Source organism: Erinaceus europaeus, chromosome 17 (genome assembly GCF_950295315.1).
Source record: "Erinaceus europaeus chromosome 17, mEriEur2.1, whole genome shotgun sequence".
Classification (NCBI taxonomy): domain Eukaryota; kingdom Metazoa; phylum Chordata; class Mammalia; order Eulipotyphla; family Erinaceidae; genus Erinaceus; species Erinaceus europaeus.
This window is the reverse complement of record NC_080178.1, coordinates 64,713,688-64,738,899: the sequence shown is the minus strand read 5'-3', so window position 1 is coordinate 64,738,899 and position 25,212 is coordinate 64,713,688. Positions and strand designations below refer to the sequence as shown.

Sequence of the window (25,212 nt, the reverse complement as noted above, 5' to 3'; positions counted from 1 at the left end):
TCAAGTGCAGCAAACTCCTTCCTGCCTCTTTCTTCTACTTTATTGTCTTTATTTATTTATTGAGTGGAAGTGGCTGGAAATTAAGAGGAATGGGAGGAGAGAGAGAGAGACACCTGCGGCCCTGCTTCACCACTCATGAAGCTTTCCCACTGCAGGTGGTAACTGGGGGCTTGAACCTAGGTCCTTGCACATTTTAATATTTGTACTAAACCAGGTGCACTACCACCTGGTCCCATCAAAAGTCTTCTTTTTTAAAAAAATTTTTATTTATAAAATGGAAATATTGACAACACTATAGAGTAGGAGGGATGAAATTCCCACCCCTAGAACTCCGTATCCACTCCCCTCCACTGATAGCTTTCCTGTTCTTTTTTTATATATTTATTTATTCCCTTTTGTTGCCGTTGTTGTTGTTTTATTGTTGTAGTTACTGTTGTTGTTATTGATGCTGTTGTTGTTAGATATGACAGAAATGGAGAGAAGAGGGGAAGACGGGGAGAGAAAGATAGATACCTGCAGACCTGTTTCGCCGCCTGTGAAGCGACTCCCCTGCAGGTGGGGAACCAGGATCCTTACGCCGGTCCTTGCGCTTTGAGCTTTCCTGTTCTTTAACCCTCTGGGAGTATGAACCCAGGGTCATTATAGGGTACAGAAGGTAGAAGGTCTGGCTTCTCTAATTGCTTCCCTGCTTAACATGGGCATTGGCAGATCGAGCCATACTCCCAGCAAGTCTTTTAAAATGACCTTTCAACCCTTTCACTGCAGGTGTTTTTTTTTTTTCTTTATATTAACTTTTACTTTGAAAAATTCATGTGTAAATATTTATTCTTTGTACAATGCCAAGAAATGAACCCAGGGTTCCAAGGAGGCAAGATACCACTGGACTACCTTGCCAGACTCTTTTTTTTTTTTTTTTTTGTCTCCAGTGTTATCGCTGGGGCTCAGTGCCTGCACTGTGAATCCACTGCTCCTGGTGGCCATCTTTTTCCATGGTTGTTGCTGTTGAATAGGACAGAGAGAAAATGAGAAAGGAGGGAAGACAGAGAGGGGGAGAAAAACACCTGCAGACCCGCTCCACTTGTGAAGCAACCACACCCCACTCCCCCACCCCCACAGGTGGGGTGCTGGGGGCTTGAACCGGGATCTTTGTGCTTCATTGTGTGCTTAACCTGGTGCACTACCACCCAGCTTTTTTTTTTTTTTTTAAGAGAGAGACACCAGAGCACTACTCAGTTCTGCTCCACTCTCCTCCACTCAGCACCTCCTGATCCAATTTCTTCTTCCTATGTGGTTTCTGTGAGTCATGGCATTGCTAGGGCCTTCCCAACCCAACGGATTTAACTGATGACTTGGTTGAAACATTGTGGATTGCACTCTGCCCTTGTGCTACCACAGTCACTTCATGGGGACACTTCAGAAACAAGGGAGCTAACACCTCTTACTGTACTTCCCTCCTGCTATCATTACTCAGTCAAATTCCCTTTGATTATGTGTCCTTTGCCAGAGAGAGAGAGAGAGAAAATTTTAATTAGATAGAAATAGAAGTTAGTAGGGAAGGAGTAGATAGAAAGAAAGGGAGAAAGAGAGACATCTGCAGCCTTGCTTCACTGCTAATGAAGTTTTTCCCCTTGCAGGTGAGGACCAGGGGCTTAAACCTGGGTCCTTGCCCACTGTAGCCTGTATGCTCTATGAGGTAGGCCATCACCTTCTTGGGCTTAAGAGAGGTGTTTTCTCAGAGCTTCACCCTTCTTGCCCCCCACTCCCAACACTAAAATCCCAATCCCAGCTTTTGAGAACTACACACTCAGTGAGATTGCTCCAGATCTTCGTGGCCCCACCCATGATTCCACTTGATTCTTTCCCACTGCTTTTTGTACCCTTGGTGACCATCTCAGACCCATTGGGTGATGTGGGGGGTTGAACCTGGGAAACTCAGAACTTCAGGCATGAGACTCTTTTTACAAAGCCATTATGCTATCTCCTCTACCCCTAACTTTTTTTCTTCCCTGGGTTTTGGTTTCTCCCACGAGAAGGTTGCTATGATGTTCTGTGACAGTAAGCAAATTCGGCTTGAAGCCCTTGAGATAGTTTGTAAGAAGGTTATGCTTCTTGCTTCTCTATTGCTTTTTTTTTGCCTCCAAGATTATCACTGGGGCTCTGTGCCTGCACTATGAAACCACTGCTCCTGGAGGCCACCTTTCCCATTTTGTTGCCCTTGTAGTTGTTTTGGTTGTCATAGCTATTGTTGTTGTATAAGATAGAGAGAAATTGAGAGAAGAGGGGAAGACAGAGAGGAGAAAAAAGATAAGACACCTGTAGTGATCCGGGAGGTGGTGCAATGGATAAAGCACTAAACTCTTAAGCATGAGGTCCTGAGTTCAACCCCCAGCAGCACATGCACCATTGTGATGTCTGGTTCTTTCTCTCCTCCTATCATTCTCATTAATAAATAAAATATATTTTTTAAAAAAAGATAGACACCTGCAGACTTGCTTCACTGCTTGCGAAATGACCCCCCTGCAAGTGGGGAGCTGGGGGCTGGAACCCTATTGCATCTTTATAAATTCTTTTCTGATCTTTGGCAATTTAATGTGCCTATGTTTGGACTTATTTCATTGATACTCTTAGAGCTTCCTGGGTCTGAGAGTCTAGCTTCTTCAATCTGAGTAAATTCTCGGCTAGTAGTTTTTCAAATAAGAATTATCTCTTTTTTCTTCTCTCACCCCTCTGATGCAAATGTTCCTCTTGATGTTTTTCTATAACTGGTATTATTTGCATTCTTCTTTCTCTTTGCTTTTTTTTTTTAATGATTTCCTCTAAATTATCTTCTTGCTCACCACTTTGACCTTTTGCGTCTATCTGCTGGTGTTCCCCTCTGCTATTTTTATTGTTGGCTTTTTTTTTTTTTTTACCAGAACACTTCTTAGCTCTATATCTGATTTCTGTTTTGACTTCTTTCAGAAACTAGACATAGAGAATAAAGTAAGGGCCTGGGAAGCAGCATAATGATTATACAAATGGCCAGGGTTCATCTCCTGTACCATCATAAGCCTGAGCTGAGCAGTGCCAGAAGTTTGTGGTTGCAGGTCTCCACGAGATGGTGGGAGAACAGATACTGGCAGGCTGTGCTGCTAGTGGAGGGCTTCCCAGGCCCACCTCATGCTCTCTCCCTGGGAAAACTGAACTCCAACATGGCTGAGGCCACTAGGCAAGCCGGCCACACTCATGGGACGCTGTTGCTGCCATTCCCACGTGGCTTATTTTCTTTGCGGCCAGGGATTTCTGAAGCCGCATGTTTGCTCCCTGCAGACTCAGTTTTTCCTTTCCCACTCAGTCACAAGTGGGGACGACACACAGAGAGAAATCACTGTACTGCTCCATGCTCACGAAGCTTCCCTTATGCATAACATTCCCGTGTGGTGTCAGAGCCCCAAACCCAGGTCCACATGCACGGTGAGGGGTTTACTCTACAGGGTTAGCTACCTCCTGGATCAGGGTTTATAGTTTTTTTTTTAATTATTTTACAACATGTTTGTTTATTTTTTCATTTATATCTTTAACAGTGCACTGCCTCAACTCTGGCTCATGGTGGTAAGGGAGACTGAACCTGCAACTTTGGAGCCTCTGGCTTGGGAGTCTCTTTGCATAACCATTATGCTATCTACCCCCGCCCAGGTTTATAGTTCTTTTTTTTAAAAAAAGAATTTATTTATTTATTCATGAGAAAGATAGGAGAGAAAGAACCAGCCATCACTCTGGTACATGTGCTGCCCTGGGTCGAACTCAGGACCTCATGCTTGAGAGTCTAGTGCCTTAGTCACTGCACCACCTCCCGGACCACAAGGTTTATAGTTGTTTTCTTTTTTTTAAGTTTTTTTAATTAATTAATTTATTCCCTTTAGTTGCCCTTGTTGCTTTATTGTAATTATTATTGTTGTCGTTGTTGGATAGGACAGAGAGAAATGGAGAGAGGACGGGAAGACAGGAGAGAAGGATAGACACCTACAGACCTGCTTCACCACCTGTAAAGTGACACTCCTGTAGGAGGGGAGACGGGGGCTCAAACTGGGATCCTTCCGCCGGTCCTTGCGCTTTGTGCCACGTGCGTTTAAGCCTCTGTGCTACCGCCCGACTCCCAGGTTTATAGTTCTTGTATCGTGTTTCTTGTTGTTGTATACACAAGCGTACAATAAGATCACAGTGCTAGAATATCATTTCAGCCTGCTTTTGGCAATGTTTTATCAAACTTCACTTGACCGACCGCCTGAATAGTGGGTGCCATGTTTTATTTAGGCATTCTTTTGTTGTTAACCATGCCTGAGTATCTCTATGTCTTGTTATTGTTTTTGGTATTTTGTAAATATTTATTGGGAGAGAGAGAGAGAAAAATTAGAGCACCACTTTGGTACATATGTCAGCAGAGAATGAATCAGGAGCCTCAGGAGTCCTGTTCTCTGCCAGCTGTGCAGTTTCTCCAGCTGCAGTTTTAATGACAGACATATACATGTCTGTGTGTGTTTTGAAAAATTTGCCATTATAGACATCCCTAACGACAATACCATTCACTATTTATATTCACAGTGTTTTGCAACTCTTTCCTAAGTTTTGTCACCCTGAATGAAAACTTTGCCCCTTAGACAATAGTGCTCTGTCCCTTGTTTCTGACTACCTGTGATCTGTCCCCCTCCCTATGAAGTTGCCTATTTAAGGTATTTAATTTTTAATTTTAATTTTTTTGCCTACAGTGTTATTGCTGGAGCTCAGTGCTGGCACTGTGAATCCACCACTCCTGGCAACCAGTTTTTCTTTATTTCCTCCTCCTCCTCTTCCTCTTTCTTCTCCTTCTTCCATTTTGTTGATAGAACAGAGAGAAATTGAGAGAGGAGAGAAAGATAGAGAGGGAGAGAGAAAGACACCTACAGACCTGCTTCTCTGCTTGTGAAGCGCCCTGCTGCAGGGGCTTGAACCTGGGTCCTTGTGCATAGTACTGTGTGCCCTGTACTGGGCACCACCGCCTGGCTGTCCTTTTTGAATGTTTTTATGAGACATCTAAAAATAGTGGACAGAGAGACAGAAATTGGGAAGGAAGGAGGAAATAGAGAGGGAGAGAGACACCTATAGTACTTTGGTTGTTTTGACTCTTGTGAGCAACACTACTATGAGAGTCTGTTTAGTTCCTGTTTTTATTTTGGAAGGGTGTGTATCTAGAAATGGAATTACTACATGGTAATGGTAGTAGTTTTTGTCTAACTTACTAGGAGCTGCCAAACCTTGTTTCTTTAACTATAGGTCTTTGCTTACAAGTATGCTTGGAGCTTTTGGGCCTTGCTATTTATTTCATGATTCTGAGCAGTTAGTGGCTGGAGAGTGTGACAGTTATCCTAAAGGATCAGATTCTTTTTTTTTTTTTTTAATTTCTTTATTGGGGAATTAATGTTTTACATTCGACAGTAAATACAATAGTTTGTACATGCATAACATTTCTCAGTTTTCCACATAGCAGTACAACCCCCACTAGGTCCTCTGTCATCCTTTGAGAACCTGTATTCTCCCCCCCAGATTCTTTTTTTATTATTATTATTTATTTATCTAAAAAAAAGGAGACATTAACAAAACCGTAGGATAGGAGGAGTACAACTCCACACAGTTCCCACCACCAGATCTCCATATCCCATCCCCTCCCCTGATGGCTTTCCCATTCTCTATCCCTCTGGGCATATGGACCCAACCAAGGTCATTGTGGGTTGCAGAAGGTAGAAGATCTGGCTTCTGTAATTGCTTCCCCGCTGAACATGGGCGTTGACTGGTCGGTCCATACTCCCAGTCTGCCTCTCTCTTTCCCTAGTAGGGTGGGTCTCTGGGGAAGCGGAGCTCCAGGACACATTGGTGGGGTCTTCTGTCCAAGGAAGTCTGGTTGGCATCATGCTGGCATCTGGAACCTGGTGGCTGAAAAGAGAGTTAATATACAAAGCCAAACAAATTGTTGAACTATTATGGACCTAAAGGCTAGAATAGTGCAGATGAAGTGTTGGGGGTACTCACTGCAGAATATATTGTGTACTTTGCTTTCAGGTATATATTTTGTCCTAGTTTATGGATACGTGTGAACATATGCTCTATCTCAGGGGACCTGGTCTATATCTAGGTTTTGGGACTTTGTTAGGAAGTGAACCACCTGGAATGGAATTAGAGAATACTATGAAAGGAAAGGTCTCACCCGAGTGATGAAGCTGAAGGGTTGTCATTCCACACGTGAAGTTTCTGGACACAGTCTGAAGTGAAGCCTGCAGGAAAGTGGGCCCCACCCTAAGGTTCCAGAACTGGGGGAAATATAGGCTCTGTAGTGGAAATGTGAGGTTCCTGCCTTCTTAGGGTTCCAGATGGTTATTGTTATCCTCACATTATTTGTACTTGGGTTAACTTTGTTAGGATTTGCTGTATAAGGATCAGATTCTTAGTGTTGCTGCAGGAGTCTGAGAATGTCCTTGTCACCAGACCAACACCGGCGTTTCAGTGCTGAGTCTTGGACAGGAGATGTTGTCATTTCTGATGAAGCCATCGTTGGCTGCAGAGTAGCTCTCCGGACATTTTCTGAGCTCTCCTCCCATTCCCGTCCCCGATGCTGACCCTGCCTGGGATGCATGTCCCGGCCCACGTGTCCTTTTCTCTCCACCCACCCAGAAGAGACAAGGCTGATTTGGCCTCTGGAATGTTTTCTCTTGCTCTGTCGCCTCCCCATACCCGTTTGCCTTCTGTCCTGAAGACCGCGGGCCTCGGTGGCACCTCCCACTTGACCTCATTTCACCCCCCTTTCCCGTCTTTCTCCCCACTCTCCAGTTCTACAGCGAGTCTGGCATGCCCACCAAGCACCTCTCGGACAGCGTGTGCGCCGTGTGTGGGCAGCAGATCTTCGTGGACGTCAGTGAGGAAGGCATTATTGAGAACACGTACAGGCTGTCCTGCAACCACGTGTATCCTGCCAGGCGGGAGAGGGTGGCCACAGCCTTGGGCCTGTGAGCAAAGGCGAGTCCCAGGGGACGTGTGGGTGACGGCCCCGCTGGGGTGCTGGCACCCTGCATTGGAGACTACACCTCATAGGTGTTGGGGATCGTGTTTTTTCTAGGCACTCCCACTCCTGGACGGGCGTCCCTGATGCAGCCCTTGAGCTACCTGCTCACTTCTGCAGGGTCGAGGTCAGGGGCAGAACTTTCGGCCCAAGCGCTGGGGGCTCCCCTGGTTCTCAGGGACCAGGCAAGGCTGCTGTTTCTCATACTCCTGTGGGATGGGCAGGGAGTGGCGCTTCTCCACGGTCTCATGAAGTTCAGCTTGTGTGTCCCTGGAGCTCGACTCCCAGTCCTCTTGCCCAGCACTTAGCTGTGAAGAGCAGGAGTAAGAGCTCCTCTCCAGGCCCCAGACCCGTGCTTTGGGCCACCCTGAACCCCACCCCCAGGCCCAGTCTTCTGATGCTGTCACCTGCAACTCTCACTGTGAGGGCTGTTAACTCCGTCACGCCCAGGGGAAGGGGTCAGAGAAAAGGGCCACCTGACCACACACACACACACACACACACACACACACACACAGCTGGTGGAAGTGGTCGGGCTGTGACCTGCCTCAGTTAGTGCAGGTGGCCTGGAATCGGTCCATCCTGTCCTCGTCTCCCTTGACCTTGGTGTCAGATTCCACGAGTTCTGCATCCGTGGCTGGTGCATTGTGGGGAAGAAGCAGACGTGTCCCTACTGCAAGGAGAAGGTGGACCTCAAGAGGATGTTCAGCAACCCGTATCCTTTGTCTGGCTGGTGTGCCCCTCGTAGTGAAAGGCCTCTCAAAGGCAAGCTAGTGTGGTGGCAGCTGGCGGCCAGTGTGGAACTCTTGGTGTTCTCATCGCCTGCAGGTTGGTGGCCTGGCCAGCGTTACCTGCTTTCACACATGGAGTGCGTGCCTCCCTGTGGCAGCTGGAGAACAGTCTTGGGTCTCAGGGACAAGCCAGGGCTCCCTTGTCTTGACCTTTTTTACTTCGGGACCCTGCCCCTTTGCTCTTCCAGTGACTCTGCTGCTCCCCACTGAGGCCCTCCCTTCTCTGCCCTGAGGCCCTGGGCACCCAGTCTTTCCCCCTGCTGCCTGGACGAGAGAGAGAGAGAGCATGCAGGGCATGGCGAGTTCCTAGGGCCCCTAACATGTCCGCCTCGGCTTCCATGCTTGCTTCTTCATTGTCTGGCTCAGGAGCATTTACAAACCTCTAGGCCCACACTGAGGCTTGAGGCTTCCTTAGTTTTCAGGGTCTAGACCAGGCTCCTCTTCCGATGCCTTTGAACACTTGATGGGGGTACCCCTCAGCCTCACGAAGCCTCCAGTGCTTCCCTGAGGCTGAATTCTGAGCTCTCTTGTCCAGCACTGAGCTGTAAAGAAAAGGAGAGGAACTCCTTTCCTGGGCCCCTCAGCCTCGTCTCAGGGCCTTATCCTTGCTGTCTCTGTCCCTAGACTCAGCTCCTGCCTCAACCTAGAAAACTTTCCATGGCTGACTTTGAAGGAGCCTTTGGCGTTACCTGACCCCGCTCCCAGTTCCCTGCAGCATCGCTGTCAACAGCATCTCAGGTGTTTCCTCCTCTGACCACTTAGAGGCATCTAGAGAGGCCTGTTGACATGCTGGTTGCAGAGCTAAGTCTCCCCTTTCCCTCGCTCTTGGGTCAGTCCTGGCCCCTGCCCCAGGCCCCCCTGCCCTGCTCTCCCCCAGGCTAGTTGCTGTGGCACCCGCGGCCCCCAGCATCATGAGCACGGGCGTTTCTTTAACACCCGGTCAGCTGGGAGCGACCTCACGTCATGTACGGGCAGCTGCTGGACTGGCTTCGGTACCTGGTCGCCTGGCAGCCGGTCATCATCGGCCTGGTGCAGGGCATCAACTACATCCTGGGCCTGGAGTAGCGGGGCGGCGGCATCCACCCACCATGGACCTCAGGGCGCTCTCTTCCCTGCCCTCCAGTCCCGGGTGGGAAGGACTCGGGCACCTGGGCACTCAGGACTGTGTCCGGGCAAGGGAGGGACATACGGAGAGCCAGCCGGTGGGGCTGTCGGCAGTGGGGGCTTTTTAAAAGAAAACTATTTTGATGAATATATTTAAAAAGACTTTTTTTTTTAATTGTGGAACATAGGAATTGCCTCAGACTCTGCCTGCAGGCTTCACCCTCCCTGCTTGAGCTGAGTGGGAACAGCCTGCTCGCTCGTGGGCTTTTGGTTTAAAGGAGCCTTTTCGCCTCTGGGTGAGAGCCTGCCCTCTTCTCCCCACCCCCACCCCCACAGCTGCGAGGCTTCCCTCTCCCCTGGGATGAGTGGCTGCCTCCTGACTCCCCCACCCACAAGCCATAGGACAACTGAGGCAGTGGAACCCTGTCATGAGTTCTCCTGTGAGGGAAGCCTGGGAGGTCGGGATCCCCTTGGGGGTCTGTCTGGCAGAAGCGGAAGCAGCTACACTCAGAACAGCCACTGTGCTCTGCGCAGTTGGGCTGCAGGGGCCACTGGCGGGAGCACTGGTTGTGCAAGTCCCTTCAGCAGGAAGTAGTGACATGTGCCAAAGGCCAGTCGCCATGTCACTTCCCTGAAAGTGAGTGCGTTCGTGTGTGTTTGTGCGTATGTGACAGAGGGGCAGTGACAGATATGAGACTTCTAATCCCTGTGTCCCGGAAGCTGGGGTGGCGGTGATTCCCAGCCCAGGGAATGTCCCTCCGACTGCCTTGTTACTCATGGGTCCTGCCCGGGCCTCACAGCCAGAGAGATGTGCAGGTGGCGAGCGGGGCAGGGAGGTGCAGGTGAGCGTGGTCTCTGCACACTCACTCACATGGTTCTGGGTGCTGCCATGTGGGAAGGAAGTGGGGAGGCGGAGACCGCTGGCAGTGCTGGGTCTCTGGGGACTCCGGCCGAGTGGCCGCCCCTCAAGGACAGCAAGAACCAACAAGACCTTGTCACTCTATTTTGAATAAAGCTCCGTGAGCTGGGCTGGCAAGTCGAGCTTCTATCTTGCTTTTCGTCTTCCAATCTCTGTCCCTGGGGTCCTGGGCACGTCTTGCCTTCACTGCCTTTTGCTGCTCCCACTTGGGAGCTGAGCCCAGAGGTGGCTGATCCCGCCCGGCACTCCTGCCATCTCGTGGGGCAGCCCTGGCCCCTTTCAGGCCGCGGAGTCTCCATCTTCACCACAAGAGGTTGGTGCTCAGCCACCTCTGCTGTTTGTGGCCCTTCTCCCCTTCAGCTTCTCTTACCCAGCATACACGCACGTCCCGCAGTGATCACACAAGGAGGGACCGGTCCCCGCTTCACCTACCTCAGGCTCCTGTGAAACGTCGAGGCCAGGCTGTCCACACTGTTTCATATGTGGACACCCTGAGGCCTGGTCTCGGTTACACTCTATAGAGCCCTGCCCCCCCCCACAACACCCCCAGCCGACCTGTGTCTCTTAGGGTGGGGAGGGGGCTCACCTCCTAATTGCTGGGAAAGTCGGTGCCCCAAGAGAACTTTCCCTGACACTTGGAGTGCACTGGAGGCAGAAAGGTGCTAGCAGCTGAGCACTGTGAAGATGAGATTCATCGACACTGAAGTTAGGAATGTGAGTCTAGCTTTTTACACACACACACATCCAAACCCAGTTCCATCTCCTGGGCTCCTGCCTCTGTGACCAGCACCCCATCCTTCTGATCACAGAAGAGATGAGCCTCAACACTTGTCCCTCACACCTGATACACCCTGGGCTTCCTGCCAGTGCCCACATGTGAGCACCCCAGGACTCTGCTGCTCCAGTCAGTGGGGACCACCCCTCCCCTAGGATGTGTGTGCCCTCACATTTCACACCTGCTCTGCAGATTGTGTCCAAGTTTCCAGCTCAGAACTCTGGGAGGTGCCTGTATACAAGCGCCCTCAGCGTGCGGCTCTGGCCTGACATGGGAAGAGGGGATCTGACAGGACTCTGCAGGGAGTCTTGGCAGCCCCAGGTAGGAGGCGTCCAGTGAACTTTGGGTTGTAGCTGTGGCCTGGGGGCAGGGCTGAGAGCAGTGAGGAGAGCAGAGCTGGGGGTTCTTGGTGGGGATTGTGTTTGACTGCTGGGGTCTAGCGGCCCAACACAGACCAGGCTGTAGATGAGCCAGGGTGTCGCAGAGCCTGAGATGGTCAGTGATTCAACTTGGGGTCCCGAGCCCAGAGAGTAGGCCCTTTGAATATCAGTATCAAGTCAAAGAAGCAAGGTCTGGCTCTAAAGAGCACAGCACATTGTGGACCCTTGGCTAGGCTGGAATTGACCTGTGAAGCTCTCACATCTTGTGTGAGAAGGTGTGGGGCTGAGGCCTTAGACACCATCAGGAGAGAGGGCTCCCCAGCAGCAGAAGCTTCCTAGTGATGGCTCCAGAGAGGTGAGATCTGGGCTGAATGTCCCCCATGAGAATTAAACTGAAGGTGATGGGTAAGGGCTAGGCATTCCCAGAACCAACCAGCAGTGAAGAACCTCGTTTTCCTTTGAGAGTAGATACAGCCCTGCCACCCCCCTACCCCCCTCAGTTTCTCCACCCCTAGCCTGGGGGGTGAGGATGTGCTAATAACCAGCTTGGTGGCGGCAGCAGAGCCAGGGGGGTGGGGTGGGGCTCTCCCTAGAAGCTCCTAGTTTTGTTTCTGAGTACTGAACAGCCTGTGCTGCACTTATCAGTTGGCACTATTGGACAGGACAGACAGGAAATAGCAAAGCTTCACAAGAAGGGGACAGGCTCACGGCTGGAATCTAAACGTCTGAACTGTCTCTTCCTCCCCCCTCCCCACCCCCTGGAGGAAGTTAAGCAGATATATAGCTCGGGCGGCCAGCTCCACACTGCAGCATCACCATGAGGAACAGCTGGGCACCAGGTGAGGCCTGGGGCTCAGTTTAGGGGGTGGGGGGAGCCGGGTGTCTGAACTCACAAGCAGGTGAGGTCCTTCTGCCCGAGCCCCCGGCAGGCAGAATGACATGCAGGCAGCAGTTCACTCTGCAGCCAGGCTGTGTGTGGGGATGCTGAGCGCCCGGGCAGCAGGACGCCCACAGACTGTGTCCTCTCCTCAGAGCCCAGCCCTGTGCGGGTCCTGCTGCTGTGTGCCCACATCGTGTCTCACCTGGCCAGAGCCTCGCCTATACCTCAGACCACCACAGCTACCTCAACGGGGACTGCAGCTAAGCAGTGCCCAGCACTGGCGGTGACCTGGCCTGCGGTGGATGACCCACTGAGTAAGGAGCAACGGTGGGAGCCAGGAGGTGTGGTGGTCAGGGGAAGGGGCTGTGGGCAGAGGGCTTCAGGGTGAGGTTAATTCAGCCTGGAGAGACAGCAGCATCCTCTGCCTATCTGAGTGGGCGCAGATGCTGTTGGACATCAGAGAACTGACAGCAAGGTTGCGGGACTCACACAGCCTTGACTGCAGAGGGCAGCCCGCCAGGAAAAGCAAGGGCCCATGTCCCAATTCCTCTTGCTTAGCCTGGGTTCTCCCTTGGGTGCTGTGGACAGTGTACCAGATTCGTGACTGTGGGGACGAGGAGCTCTGTGGGGAGCAATGCGGCAGAAGGGAGGGCCCACGGTGGGGGAAGCACTGACAGCCGCCTGTGCCCCTAGATGGAACGCTGACCTTATCCTGCACGGCCTGCAGCCACTTCCCCCACTTCAGCATCCTCTACTGGCTGGGCAATGGCTCCTTCATCGAGCACCTTCCCGGCCGGCTATACGAGGTCGACACCAGGTGAGGCTCCTTCAAGGTGGGAGGGCGGCCTCCCCTACGCTGGGCTCGCTCACCACCCCCACCCCACCCCCCAGCTGGACGCAGTGCAGCACGCACACCCAGCTGCAGAAGGCCCTGGTGCTGGAGGAGCTGAGCCCTGCCCTGCGCAGCACCAACTTCTCCTGCGTCTTTGCCGACCCAGCGCACACTGCCCAGTACCACGTCTCCTGGGTAAGATGCTGAGCTTTGCTGTGGGGGGAAGGCATGAGCTAGGAGCTGAGGTCCCTCATCCTTGTCTGCCTTCACGTCCTCAGCAACAGCGACCCCCATCCTCTAGTCCAGAGCCACAGCTGCCCACACCAGCATGTCAGTAGACGCCCGAGGACCTGGATGCCACCAGGCAAGAGCCGGACTCACCCCCGAGACAGAAAGAGGGTGGGAGGGAGATAAGACTCCTTCATAAAGCTTCTCACTCACCCTGTAGGTGGGGACTGGGGTGCTTGAACTACGGTCCTTGCACACCCAGTGTGAATTCAGCCTGGTGCACCACAGCCTAGCCCTATTCCCACTTCACGTGGGGAGCTGGGTGCTCTACCTAGGAGGATCCCTGCGCTTTGTACTATGTGCGCCACCTCTATTAAAAAGGGGGAGAGACAGCTTTCCTTCTGCAGGTGGGGACTGGGTGGTTGAACCTGGGCCCTTGCGCACTGTACATGTTGCCTTGTTTCTCAACAGTCTCCAAGACCCATGGCTGCCTGGTGCTCAAGTCCCCGCTGTCCCCATCACCCCAACAGGTGACTCCAGAGCTGCTGTTCAGCATTGTTTTCTTTCCTCTCCGGACTGTTCTGTGGAGGGAATGGGCTCATAAACAGCATTTCTCAATGAGGCCGCTGGTATCTGCTCATTTACCATCACACACTGATAAGGGTCAACACTCGAGGGAGAAAAATAGACTTTATTTACAAGTAATAACATTTAGAAAAGATCCATCTCTGGCCCTTAAAAACCTCCCCGTCGCTCCGACTTCCCCCGGGAGGTGGGGAGTGAGCCCCCGACTCCTTGGCCCGCTTCTCCAATGGTCCCTTCTAGAGGCTGAGGACCGCCACTTGAAGCCAGGGATCTGGTGGTGAAGGGGGCTGAGGGCACATCTGACAGACACCGAGCTAGGTTCCAGGTGTAGGCAGGCATCACTGTCTCTAGGGGTGGGCCACCGTGGGCCTGGGAGAAGGCACTGAGAGGGACAGGAAGACGACCGGGCGAGGCGGCATCGGGGCATAGGCAGGCCACTCACGGGTACTGGTCCTTAGTGCTTTGCCTGCAGGGGGGAGAAACAGTCAGGCCCCTGGCCCCAGGAAGTCCCAGTACGAATGGAAGAGTTGGTGTGCCCACCTTGCCCTTGACCCGAGGGCTGGCGGCTGCGGTGATGCGTGGAGAGCGGCGGGTCCCACTGCGGGTGTTGGGCGAGGCCGTGGCCGGGGGTTTCTTCAAGGCTCCCCTCCGCAGAAGGCTGTTCCCCAGCTTCTTGGGGGTGTTGAGGATGCTGAAGGCCATCGACTGGCGCCGGTCACCCTGCAGCAAGGAACTGTCAGGCCGGGTGCCCCTTGCTGCTCTCGGGCCCCTCAGGCCCCCACTGACCTGTTTAGCAGTCGAAGCTGCTTTCTTCTGGGCCTCCGTAGTGCTCTGTCTGCGCCCCTCATGTCGGGGAGTCATGGGGCGTGGGAAACAGCTGGTGGCCTTCTTAGACTGTGGAAAGTGGACACCGTGAGTGGGAAGAGGACTTTCTCCCTCAAGCCTCTCCTTCCCAGCAAGGGCCCACCTACCTCGGGGGTGCCGGGGCCGTGGTGGGACTCCAGGGAGACCCGTTTGCGCTGCCGGGTGGTTATCCCAGCAGCCTCTGCGATCTGGGACGGCTGCATGCTGGCTCTGCGCAGGGTCTCCCGCGGGTCCCCAGTTTTCATTTCCTCGTCGGTGATAGTAACCAGGCTCTGGGAAGGCTGTGTGGATAGGGATGTGTCAGTGGTCCTGAACTCTGTTTAGGGCACGGCTCCGAGCCAACCTCTGCCCAGAGGCCCCGCGCTCACTCACCCTGGACTCCAGGGGGTAGCAGGTCTTGAGGTGTGGCGGGCACACGCGGTTGCGCTGCTGTAGCTCCGCAATGCGGTTCCAGTCATCCAGCTGCTCGGGCTCATCCTGGCAAGTGCCCATGTAGAAGCTGTTCCTCCCTGGGGTGCGAGGGGCAAGAGACTCAGGAGGCCAAGGCACCCAGCCCAGGCTCCTCAAACGAGCTGATCCCTCCCCCGTGCCCCAGGGAGTCACCTGACCCATCCCCTCACCTGGAGGGGCCCCACTGGACACTCCAACCTGGGAGCGGCGAGCGGAGCTGCGGGTGGTGGGCCGGTAGCCGGGCAGGCTGAGCAGGGCTGAGTTGCCGTCATCGGGGGAGCCCAGGCGGGCGAGAGACTGGGCAGAGGAGGTGGCACGTAGGCCAGCCTGGGAAGCAGGGGCAGACTGTGTGCTGTAGAAGGACGAGTCGGCGCTGTCTGGCTCCTCCATCTCGAGCTTCTGCAAGAGGAGGAGAGTCTGGCTGGTTTTCAGGGTTGGCTGGCAGAACCCCGACACGCTGGTGCTGGTAAGAGCTTCTCCGCCCACTGAACTGAACAGTAAAGCTTTAAGGGAAGAGAGGCCGAGGCCCAAAGGAAGGAAGGGGTGGAGCCCCGCTAAGGGACTGGCAAGGTGCGTCGCACACATGGGTCTCTGCACCCAGACCCCGTGAGCCTCTAGTGCAGGAGGCACGGGCTGTAGGTCTCCATGTTCTCTCCACAGCACACAGCCCTGCATGTGGCGCCAGGGGTCGGGCACCCAGCTCCCACCCTGCCCCTATGAGATCTCAGCTGTCAACTAGGGGTGCTCAGACGCAGTAGCCCATTCCCTAAACTCTGACCTTGGTCATGGTGATGTTGATGATCTGTGTGGTTCGGCGACGGGCGGAGCGGGTCTTCCGGCCCGAGTCCAGAAAGACGTCCCCGAGGGAGTCCAGGCTGCTCTCCAGGGGGGGCTGGCCCCGGGCAGGAATGGGGGTGAAGTAGAGGCTCTCCAGGGATTCGACCTTGGAAGGCAGACGCTGGGAGACAGGTGAGGCCGGCTCTCCAGGGATGCTGGTGCCATCTGGCTGGGTGCGAGGCAGCGTGCTGTGGGAGAAAATCCAATCCAGTGCCACTCCAGGCTGCCCACCCCTACTGACTGCCAAGCAGAGCACCCGATGCCTCCCTGACTTTTCTAGAGATGCCAAGGACACTCGGCCTTCAATCTCCCTCCCTGTACACTCGGTCTGAGTGGCCTGTCAGAGAAGCCCCTAGATGCCCACAGCTCTCCCACTGAGGACATGGCAGACAGGTCCACCTGTTCCTGTCTGAGAAAGGGTGCCCCGAGCACGGACACCACCCCCAGTGCACACGCGTGCGCTGCCTCAGCTGTCTATAGAGTCACGATGGCCTGTGAGCCAAAGTGGTGGCGAGCGACTGCCCAATGGGCCTGCTAAATGAGGTAAGAGAGGCTACGTACACTGAGAGCAACCGAATTAGGATTTTCAAGTGCCTACAGAATTTGCATGTTCAAGGTCAGTCCCTGGCACCCCCTTATCCTATGGATGAGTAGTGCTCAGGTCTCTCTCCTCTCAAACACACGTTTGCTTAATAAAAGCTGAGTGGTCTAGGAGGTAGCACACTGACTCTCAAGCATGAGGTCCCGAGTTCAATCCTAGCAGCACATGTGATAGCTGGTTCTTTCTCAATGACTAAAATCCTTAAAAATAATAGGGGAGTCGGGTGGTAGCCCAGCAGTTTAGCACACGTGGTGCAAAGTGCAAGGAAGGACTGGTATGAGGATCCCAGTTGGAGCCCCCGGCTCCCCACCTGCAGGGGAGTCGCTTCACAGGCGGTGAAGCACGTCTGCAGCTGTCTTTCTTTCCCCGTCTTCACCTCCTCTCCCCATTTCTCTGTCCTATCCAACAACGACAACACTAACTACAACAAGGGCAACAAAAGGAAAAAGGGGGCAGGGGTGAGGAGCTGGTGCACTCAATAGAACAGTCTTGTTACAATTTGCAGGGACCCAGGTTCAAGCCCTTGGTTCACACCGGCAGGTTCTCTCCCCATCTTCCCCTCCCTCTCTGTCCTATCTAACAATAAAAATAATAAAGTGTATGGCGGGGTAGACATCATATGGTTTTGCAAAGAGATTCATGCCTGAGGCTCCAAGTCGCAGCTTCAATGCCCTGTATCAGCATAAACCAGAACTGAACAGTGCTCTGGTAAAGCCATGATTATAGCCAGGTGGTGGCATACTTGGTTAAGCACACACATTACAGTTCAGAAGGATCTGGGTTCAAGTCCCTTGTCCCCCACCTGCAGGAGGAAATTTTCAACTCCTCTCCCCAAGCTCTGTCAGCACCTCTAAAGATCTAACTGCTTCCAAGCTTGCAGCCCAGCCGTCTTCCAGAATCCTCCCAGCCCCTCCCCCCAGGGCTGCTCTGGGCAGGAGTGACGCCTTCTATGAAGCCCTTTCTGTCCACGTCTTTCTACCCTAGCTGTGGGCCCTACCTGGCATAACCTGCATTATTTCCTCCCTGCTAAGAATCAGCTCCCAGGGGGACGGGGCTACATCCTGTTGCTTTTACAACTCAGGAGGTGCTTCCTGACCTGGTAATAGCACGTGGGGTCCCCTCCTCGCAGCTCAGGTCCAAACTGTCGACACTCAAGTCCAGCTGTGGCTTTGCCTGTGGCTCCCGGCTCTTGAGAGCATCTGTCGCCACCTGGAACTTGCCCAGTTCTCGAAGTTGCTGGTCAGCATGGGTGACCTGGGGAGCAGAGGGCGGGGTGGAAGGGGGATGTGCAGAGCAGAGGGGGGTGTGTGTGGGGGGTGCAGAGGGCAGCTCACCTGGGCCTCCAGGCTGCGCACCTGGGCCGTCAGCTGGCGACAGCTCTGCTCAGCCTCCTTGGTCTTCAGCCCCGCCTGTTGCAGCTCCCGGCCCAGCCGCTCGGCCTCGGACCGCAGCTCCTTGTTTTCCTTCTGCAGCTCCTCCAGGCCCCTCAACTGCTCCTGCAGCTCTTGGTTCTGCTGCTTCTTGGCATCGTAGTGGGTCTTGGCTTTCTCCATCTGTGGGCAGATGTGGAGGGCAGTGGTGACAGGGCGGGGGATGGGGAAGGACAGAGGGAGGCCGGCTGTCTGGCACCTCACCTGCAGCCTGTAGTGCTCCACCGCCTGCTCCTTGTGGCCCAGCTGGGCCTGCAGCTCTTTGAGTTGAGCCTGGAGCCGCAGGGCCTCCTGCTGGCTCTCACCTCCCTGGGCCTGGAAGCAAGACAAAGGCTCCTCAGGGCAGCAGTCCCTGCTCTCCACTCACTGCCACTGCCCGGGGTTCCGGGGTGTCCCCACTCCACACAGTCTCTCAACACACACACACAACCGTTACCCTCCTGACTCCAGGCCCCTGGGTTACCACAAACCCTTCAAGGTCCACGTTTTAGTTTCCCCTGCTAGTGCCATTTCTGGCAGGATTCTGACAGCCCTCTCTTGCTTGGCCTTGAGAAACAGCGCAGCCTTGCATCCTCCAGCAGCTCCAGCTCCCAGGCAGAAGGGGGGACAGAGCACAGTGTCAGTCTGAGGCCTCTTTTCTGGCCCACATGCTCCTTGGCAGCAGGGCCTGGCTGTCCCGCCTGGCCTCTTCTCACAAGTCTAGCGCAAGGAAGGGCCTGGACAACTATTGTCAACTGAGTGCCCACCTCCTTTGCCCCTTACAGCTGTGAGGCACTAATAAAAAACAAATAAAACCTAATCCAAAGAAAGTGGCAGAATTGAAAGCGATGGACCAAGCGGCACTGGCATTAGGAGCTGACACTCACTGAGGCGCAGACCAGCAGCCTCCATCCAGAAGCCCTGCGGCAGGCAGCCAGCCACCGAGTGGGGAACGGGGGCTCTTACAGCTGAGGAAGTGAAACTCGTGGACTGAAGTCCAAGGACTGCGGCTGGGAGGGTGGTTCAGTGGGCAGAGAACTGGCTGGCCCCAGCAGGCACACGCTGTGCTGGGGCTCTCAGTGAACCGACCTCCCCCTCTTTCTTGTGAATGCACAACCGCGGCTACTGCTGTGAACAGCAAAGACGGAGGGAGCTCCCGCCCCACACTGCCCGCTGGGCAGACAGGCTGCCGCAGCAGCCTCTGCCCCCATCCCACCTTCAGCTTCTGCTGCTGGGCCTTGCTGGCCTGGTCCTGCTCAGCAAGCTTCTTGCTCAGCTCCTCCACCTGAGGCGGGAGAGAAGGGACTCAGGATGGAGGTCCGGACAAACGTAGGGGTTTCCAGACCACTCCCCAAGGTCCTAGAATGGACTGAGGCCTTTCTTCTGGCCTACAGTATAGTGCGAGGCCACCAGCAGGTGCTGTCAGGCTACCTGTCCTGCTCCCCTGCTCCCAGCCTGCTCCAGCCCTGCAGACACCTGCACCACACCACTGCTGCCACTATTCCACCCCCAACCTTCGGGCTGAGTGTGGAGCAGGGAGCCTGGGCTGAGGCTCCAGCAAACGCTTCCTTCCCTCAAACCACCTAAGCCAGAGCCCCGCCCCACAGACCTTCCCAATAGCCACAGCGGGTTAGGGCGGTGCCAGCAGTGTGAATGCTGTGGTTAGTGGCGGGAACGCTGCCAAAGGCGGGCGGGGGAGGGTGGGAGGGGGTTCAGCACCCTAAGCCCACCCAACCCTACAGAGGGGAGCAGCAGAAAAGAGGAAGGAACCAGAAGACCATCAGCCACAAGCACCCCAGCACCAGGCTTTCCAGAGCTCAAGCCTGAGCGGACACAGGGCTCCCACTGAGCACCAGCCTTACGGCTGTGACACAAGTCTGTCTGTCTGGCAGAAGTTTCCCCAACGCCACCCCCCCCCCCCAAGCCTGGCTGTCCTTACCAGCTCCATCACCCGGGGGGGGGGGGGGGGCAGGTGTTCTTAACTCCCAAGCCCCCTGACCTGTGTGCAGGCGCCCCCCATATGGCTCCTGTGGGCAGCAGCCCAGCCCCTCCCAGCATCCTGCAGTTCCTAAAGCTGGAGGCCCCGCCATCCTCAGGACCGGCTCGGGCACAGGACAGCTGGAGCCTGCCCTGCCCCTTGTGCCCACCGGGAAGAGGGAAGTGTAGAGGGCTGGAGAGGCCGACCTGGGGTGGGTGGGACAAGGCCCCAGAGAGTGCTCGTGGGCAGCCTGTCCCTTCACAAACAGTTCACAGCAGGAACCAGAAGCAAGTGGCAGGTGGGCCATGCAGCTGCATCACCGCTTAAGCAGCCAGCACTTAGCGAGGCCCCTGGGCGTTACCTGCTTAGTCTGCTGTGTGTGAAATACCTCTAGCTGCTCCACCTGTGCGGAACAAGGGGCGAGGGAGCGAGTGAGCCGGCCCCGTGGGCCTCGGGCGCTACTCAGGCTGGGGTGAGAGCTACGCATGTCCTTTCAGAACCACCAGCGTGGCTCAGCCCTGTTCCCGCAGGTGCACCTCAGGCGAAGGCCCCGAAGACAAGGTTTTCTCCCACAGGCAACACACTCGACCGCCCCCGGCCACCTCCTCCTCTGCCCATGAGGAGGGGGGCAGACAACCCCTGGATCACGTGGGGTCCAAAGCCCTGGAGGGTGGGGAAGCAGCTCTGCTGCTCAGGCCCGGCCCCTGGGCAGCTTACCTGGGCAGTGAGTTTCTGCCGCTCCTCCTGAAACCGCTGCCTCTCCTCCAGGACTTTGGCCTTGACGCCCTCGTACTTGGCTGTCATCACCTCCAGGTCACGGGCCGTGCTCTGTGCTTCCCGCCGCATCTCAGCCAAGCGCGACTCAGCGTCGGCACGCACAGCCGCCAGCTCCTGGCCATACTTCTCTCGGGCCTGGTCCAGCTCCACTTCCAGAAACTGCCGGCCAAGGCTGGCCCGCTCGCCCAGCCCGCGGTTCTCCTCTGCCAGCACGCCGTGGGCCTTCCTCAGCATGCTCAGCTGCTCTGCGTAGCTGGCCTTCTCTGCCCGCAGCTGCTGGGCTGCCCGCTCCTGCTCTGCTACCTTCTGCCGCAGGGGTAGCAGCTCCCCGAGGTCCCGCTGGGCCCGCAGCAGCTCTGCCCGCAGCCCGCCGGCCACCTGCTTGCTCTGCTCCAGCTCTTCTCGGTGGCGTTTCTCGGCAGCCGCCTGCTCGGCCTGCAGCTGCTGGCACAGGTGCTTGGCCGGCAGCAGCTCGCTCACCAGGGCCTGGGTGCTGGTGTGCTCCAGCTGCAGGGCTGAGAGAGCCTGCTCCTTCTGGAAGAACTTCTCCTGCCAGGCCTTCAGCTCCTGGCCCAGCTCCTCCGCTCGCTCCGCCTGTGAGGCCAGTTCCTGCCGCAGGCCCTCTGAAGCCACCCGCTGCTTCTCCCCCTCCTCCCGCAGGCTGTGGACCTCTTCCCGTAGAGCTGAGCTGCGTTCGGCAGCCCTGGCGCTGTTGCTGGCTGCCTCCACCTGGAGCAGCCGAAGCCTCTCTTCCAGCTTCTGGCTCTTTTCTGACTCGGCTACAACCAGGCGCTTCAGCTCCTTGCTCTCGCCCTCCTTTTCCAGGACCTGGCGGTTCAGGATGGACACCTCCTGCTCTAAGCTGCTGATGAGGCTGCTTTTCCTTTCGGCCTCCTGCTGGCTGCGAGCGACCTGGGTCTTCCACTCACCCTCAGCCTTGCTGTGGTCCTGGGCCCTGGCATGGAGGGTGGCCAGCTCCCTCTGGGCTGCGGCTAAGGTATCCTGACTGCGTCCCAGCTCCTGGGCCTTCTCCTGCAGTTGGCCCCGCAGGGTCTTCACAGACTCTGCCTGCTTGGCGCTGGAGGCACGCTCAGCCTCCAGCCTGCGCTCCAGGCCAATGGCCTGCTCCTGGCGCTCCTGGCACTGCCGCGCCAGCTTGCTCACCTCTGCCTGCAGAGCCTCCAGCTCAGGGTCTTTCCGCTCTGCCTTTGCAGTGGCCTCAGACCGGGCGCGCTCTCCGCCAGCTGTCCCCACAGGCTGCTGGTGCTCCTCCCTCTTGGCCAGCTGTGCCTTCAGCTGCTGCACAATTAGCTGCGCCTCCTCCAGCTCTGTTCTCCGGGTTGTCTCTTGCCCACGCAGCCTTACCAGCTCCTGGTCTTTCCTTTCCTTTTCTGCCAGGGCTTGGGCCAGAGCCTCTTGCAGGGCTGCGAATTCCACACGCTGTTCATTGAGGGCATTCTGCAGTCGCATCTCGAGCTCCGCCTTGGCAGCTTTCTCCTGGGCTAGATCTGCTTGGGCTTGACCCCGCTCCTGGGTCAGCCTCGCCACCTCCCTTTCCTGCTGAGCCTGCTCCTCCTGCTGTCGCCCCTGGCTCTCAATCAGCGCAGCTCGAAGCCTCTCCAGCCCGCTGCCCAACTGGCGTCCCTGCTGCTCCTCTCCGTCTCCCCCCCTTGAGGGTTCCTTAAGTAGCTCACAGGAAGCTGTTCCCTGCTGCTCGCCTGCTTTTCGTACGAGGGCTTCCAGGTGGTCCACCTCCTTGCTGGCCGCAGCCATCTTCTCCTGCAGAGTGGAGAGGTCACCTGCAAGTTTCTGTGCTTGCACCTCCTTCTCTTGGACTTGCTGGTGGGCTCTGCCCAGACTGGCCTGGAGCTGACCCAGCTCGCTCTGCTGCCGACCCGTCTGAAGCTCACAGTGGGCCTCCGCCGCGGCCAGCTTCTCCTTGGCCTCCAGGAGCTCCCGGCGGGCCATCTCACACTCTTCCTTCAGAGTTTTCAGTTGTTCCTGGAACTTGGCGCCACACTGGGCCTCCTCTCGCTGGCTATCCTTGTACCGCTCACGCCAGGTGGCCACCTCTTTGGCAAGCTGCACGCATTCACTCTCAGCTCTGCGCCGTGAGGCCACAGCTTCTGGCAGCTCCCGCCGCAGGGCTTCCACCTCGGCCTGACGGGCCTCCTCAAGCTGCTGCAGCTGGGCCTCCAGCCCCTCGCACCTAGACTTCTCTTGTTCCAGCTCTTTCTCTCTCTGCTTTTGCTGTGCCTCCAGGCTCCGAGACTCTGCCTCCAGCTTGGAGACAGACTGCCGCTGCTCTTCCAGAGCCTGCACGGCCCTGCGTTTCTCCTCCTCGAGGCTGCTCTTGGTGAGCTTCAAGGACTCCTCGAGGGCCTGGACCTGCTCCTGAGCCAGCCTCTCTCTCTCAGCCGCTTGCTGCTGCTCCGACATGAGCTGGGCCTTCAGCTCTGCCATCTGGGCCCGGCTCTCACGTCGCTCTTGGTGGCCAGCCTCCAGATGAGCCTGGAGATCCTCTACTTTCTGGCTCAGCTCTGCCTTCTCCTTCTGGGTCTGTGTCACTGAGGTCTGAGCACTGTCCCGGGCTTCACTGGCTGCCTGAAGCTGCTGCTGCAGGATCTCGAGCTTGACAGCTTTCTCCTTCTCTAGCACCTGCAGCTGCTGGAGGGCTGAGTCCTTCTCCCTGATGGAGGCCTCCCGCTCCAAGGCAGCAGCAGCCAGCTGCTGGGTGTAATCCCGCCTGGCTGCCTCCTGCTCCTTGAAGGCCGCCTCCAGTTGGTTCTCCTTCTGCTTCAGGCTGCTGCTCAGCTGCTCCACCTGCTGGCGGAGGCTTTGGGCAGCCTGTTCCTGCTGCTGGAGGCTCTGTGACAGCTGGGCCTGCTCCTTTTGGGCCTGCTGCTTCAGGCTGTCCAGTTCCTGATTCTGCTGCTGGAGTGTGGCACTGAGGGTGGTGAGCTCAGAGCTCAATGTGGCCACCTGGGCAGTCAGCTGGGCCCCCTGAGCCTGGGAGGTCTGTTCCAGCTCTTCCTTGGCCTGGCTGAGGGTGGCCAGAGAGCCCTGCAGCTCAGCGATCACACCAGCCAGCTGCTGCTTTTCTTCTTCAAAGTGGCTCCGCTCAGCCAGCAGCTTGGCTTCCTGCTGGCCCCGCTCGGCCTCCAGCACTTCCAGCTTGGCCTGGAGCTGGGTGTTGTCTGCAGCAAGGGTAGCTGCCTCTTGTTTGAGGGTTTCCAGCTGGGGAGATCATGAAATGACGATAAGCATGGCCCTCACTCACCATGGTCCCTCTGGTGAGGGATGGCCACACCCTCCCATCTCACCGCTAGTGCTGTGCGAGCCTACCTGCAAGACGTCACCTAGCACCTCTCCCCCCTTCGGGACTGGGTTCTCTGGAAGCTGCGCCAGATGTTCCTGCAGCTGTGAAAGCTTCTCCTGAAGGATTTCATTCTTCTCACCAAGGCATTTCTGTCAACAAGAGCCCCGGGCGAACAGGTGTAGAACTGGCATCAAGTTCCCACTCAGCTCCCAGGAACATCAACACCAAGAACCTAGCACCCCCAATAGTCCTGGCCTAGGCAAAACCTCTCAGGATGTAGAGACCCAAGGGACTGGACATCCTAGTCCTCATTCCATGGCTGACTTAAATTAGCTGAAGTACTAGTTTCTTTTACAAGCCCTGCCTTAGGATGTCAAATAGCCCTGCACTGGGGCCCAGTCAGTTCCTGATCTGCCTATCAGGTGTGGGCCATGGCAATCACTAGCCCTCTGTTATAGAGCAAGTGTTTTGTTGTTGCTGTTGTTCATCATCAATATTTATTTCCTTTTGTTGCCCTTGTTTTTTTTTATTGTCGTAGTTATTACTGTTATTAATGTTGTTGTTGTTGGGTAGGACAGAAGAGACATGGAGAGAGGGGGAGAGAAAGATAAGATACCTGCAGACCTGCTTCACCACCTGTGAAGCGACTCCCCTGCAGGTGAGGAGCCGGGAGGTTGAAACAGGATCTTTATACCGGTCCTTGCGCTGTGCACCACCTGCGCTTAACCCGCTGCGCTACCGCCCGACTCCCACAAGCATTTTTATTTATTTATTTATTTTTAGCCAGATCACTGCTCAGCTCTGGGTTCTGGTGGCATGGGGACTGAACCTGGAGTCTCAAGCATGAATGTCATTTGCATAACCGTTACGCTGTCTCCCCAGCCCTACAGCAAGAATCTTTTCCTTTTAAACATCTCTGTTTTTATTCATTTGATTTTTAAATGTATTTATTTGATAGGACAGAGAGGAAACTGGGAAGGGAATAAGAGATGGAATGGGAGGCGGGCCAGGTGGTGGTGCCCTTGGTTGAGGGCGTGAGTTATATATAATGTACAAGGACCCTGGATCAAGCCCCCTGTCCCCACAAGTCAAGTAGATCTGCACATGTTTCTCTATCTCTCTTCCCCTCTATCTCTCCTTTCTCTGTCTCTAATCAATTAAAAAAAAAAAAAAAAGAATGGGAGACACACACACCGACAGCACTACTTCACCCCTGGGTGAAGCTTCTTTCCTTGCATGTGCGGGCCAGGTGGTAGAACCCAGATCTTTGCACGTTGAGATGTGTGCGCTCAATGGAGGGCACCACTGCCTGGCCCCGCCTGACTGGTTGAGTGCCCTGCCCCCACTGCTCTGTGGTCATTAAGGGGTGACAGAGTCAGGTCCTCAGCAGCACTTAATCCATGGAATGTTTCCCCTG

At 55.5% G+C, this 25,212-nt stretch overlaps 3 protein-coding genes across 9 annotated transcripts in view; 2 read left to right on the top strand and 1 right to left on the bottom strand.

The window, feature by feature from the left end:
• The window catches only part of RNF121 (ring finger protein 121), a 90,849-nt gene extending 80,852 nt beyond the window's left edge, over positions 1–9,997 (top strand). For all 3 annotated transcript variants that reach the window (XM_007527505.3, XM_060176900.1, XM_060176901.1), the window contains 3 exons: positions 6,838–6,971; positions 7,680–7,781; positions 8,802–9,997. In XM_007527505.3, the coding sequence (XP_007527567.1) occupies positions 6,838–6,971; positions 7,680–7,781; positions 8,802–8,922 (357 nt within the window). In that variant the 3' untranslated portion in view covers positions 8,923–9,997. The remainder of the gene's footprint in view (positions 1–6,837; positions 6,972–7,679; positions 7,782–8,801) is intronic.
• Positions 9,998–11,564: 1,567 nt separating this feature from the next.
• Positions 11,565–13,597, top strand: IL18BP (interleukin 18 binding protein). Its single transcript, XM_007527535.3, has 6 exons — positions 11,565–11,874; positions 12,068–12,229; positions 12,609–12,732; positions 12,807–12,942; positions 13,026–13,111; positions 13,447–13,597. The coding sequence occupies exons 1-5, from the start codon at positions 11,853–11,855 to the stop codon at positions 13,083–13,085; spliced, it is 504 nt and encodes a 167-aa protein (XP_007527597.1). The 5' UTR covers positions 11,565–11,852; the 3' UTR covers positions 13,086–13,111; positions 13,447–13,597.
• A 49-nt stretch (positions 13,598–13,646) lies between these two features.
• NUMA1 (nuclear mitotic apparatus protein 1) overlaps positions 13,647–25,212 on the bottom strand; it is a 65,966-nt gene continuing 54,400 nt past the window's right edge. For 3 of the 5 annotated variants that reach the window (XM_060176891.1, XM_060176892.1, XM_016190168.2), the window contains exons 13-26: positions 23,822–23,944; positions 20,417–23,713; positions 20,061–20,102; positions 18,938–19,006; positions 17,947–18,057; positions 17,647–17,865; positions 17,409–17,566; positions 15,653–15,899; positions 15,045–15,273; positions 14,797–14,933; positions 14,532–14,705; positions 14,347–14,454; positions 14,101–14,280; positions 13,647–14,026 (exon numbers count right to left, since the gene is read on the bottom strand). In XM_060176891.1, the coding sequence (XP_060032874.1) occupies positions 14,015–14,026; positions 14,101–14,280; positions 14,347–14,454; positions 14,532–14,705; positions 14,797–14,933; positions 15,045–15,273; positions 15,653–15,899; positions 17,409–17,566; positions 17,647–17,865; positions 17,947–18,057; positions 18,938–19,006; positions 20,061–20,102; positions 20,417–23,713; positions 23,822–23,944 (5,106 nt within the window). In that variant the 3' untranslated portion in view covers positions 13,647–14,014. The remainder of the gene's footprint in view (positions 14,027–14,100; positions 14,281–14,346; positions 14,455–14,531; positions 14,706–14,796; positions 14,934–15,044; positions 15,274–15,652; positions 15,900–17,408; positions 17,567–17,646; positions 17,866–17,946; positions 18,058–18,937; positions 19,007–20,060; positions 20,103–20,416; positions 23,714–23,821; positions 23,945–25,212) is intronic. The other 2 variants (XM_016190169.2, XM_060176893.1) reach the window with 2 other exon arrangements.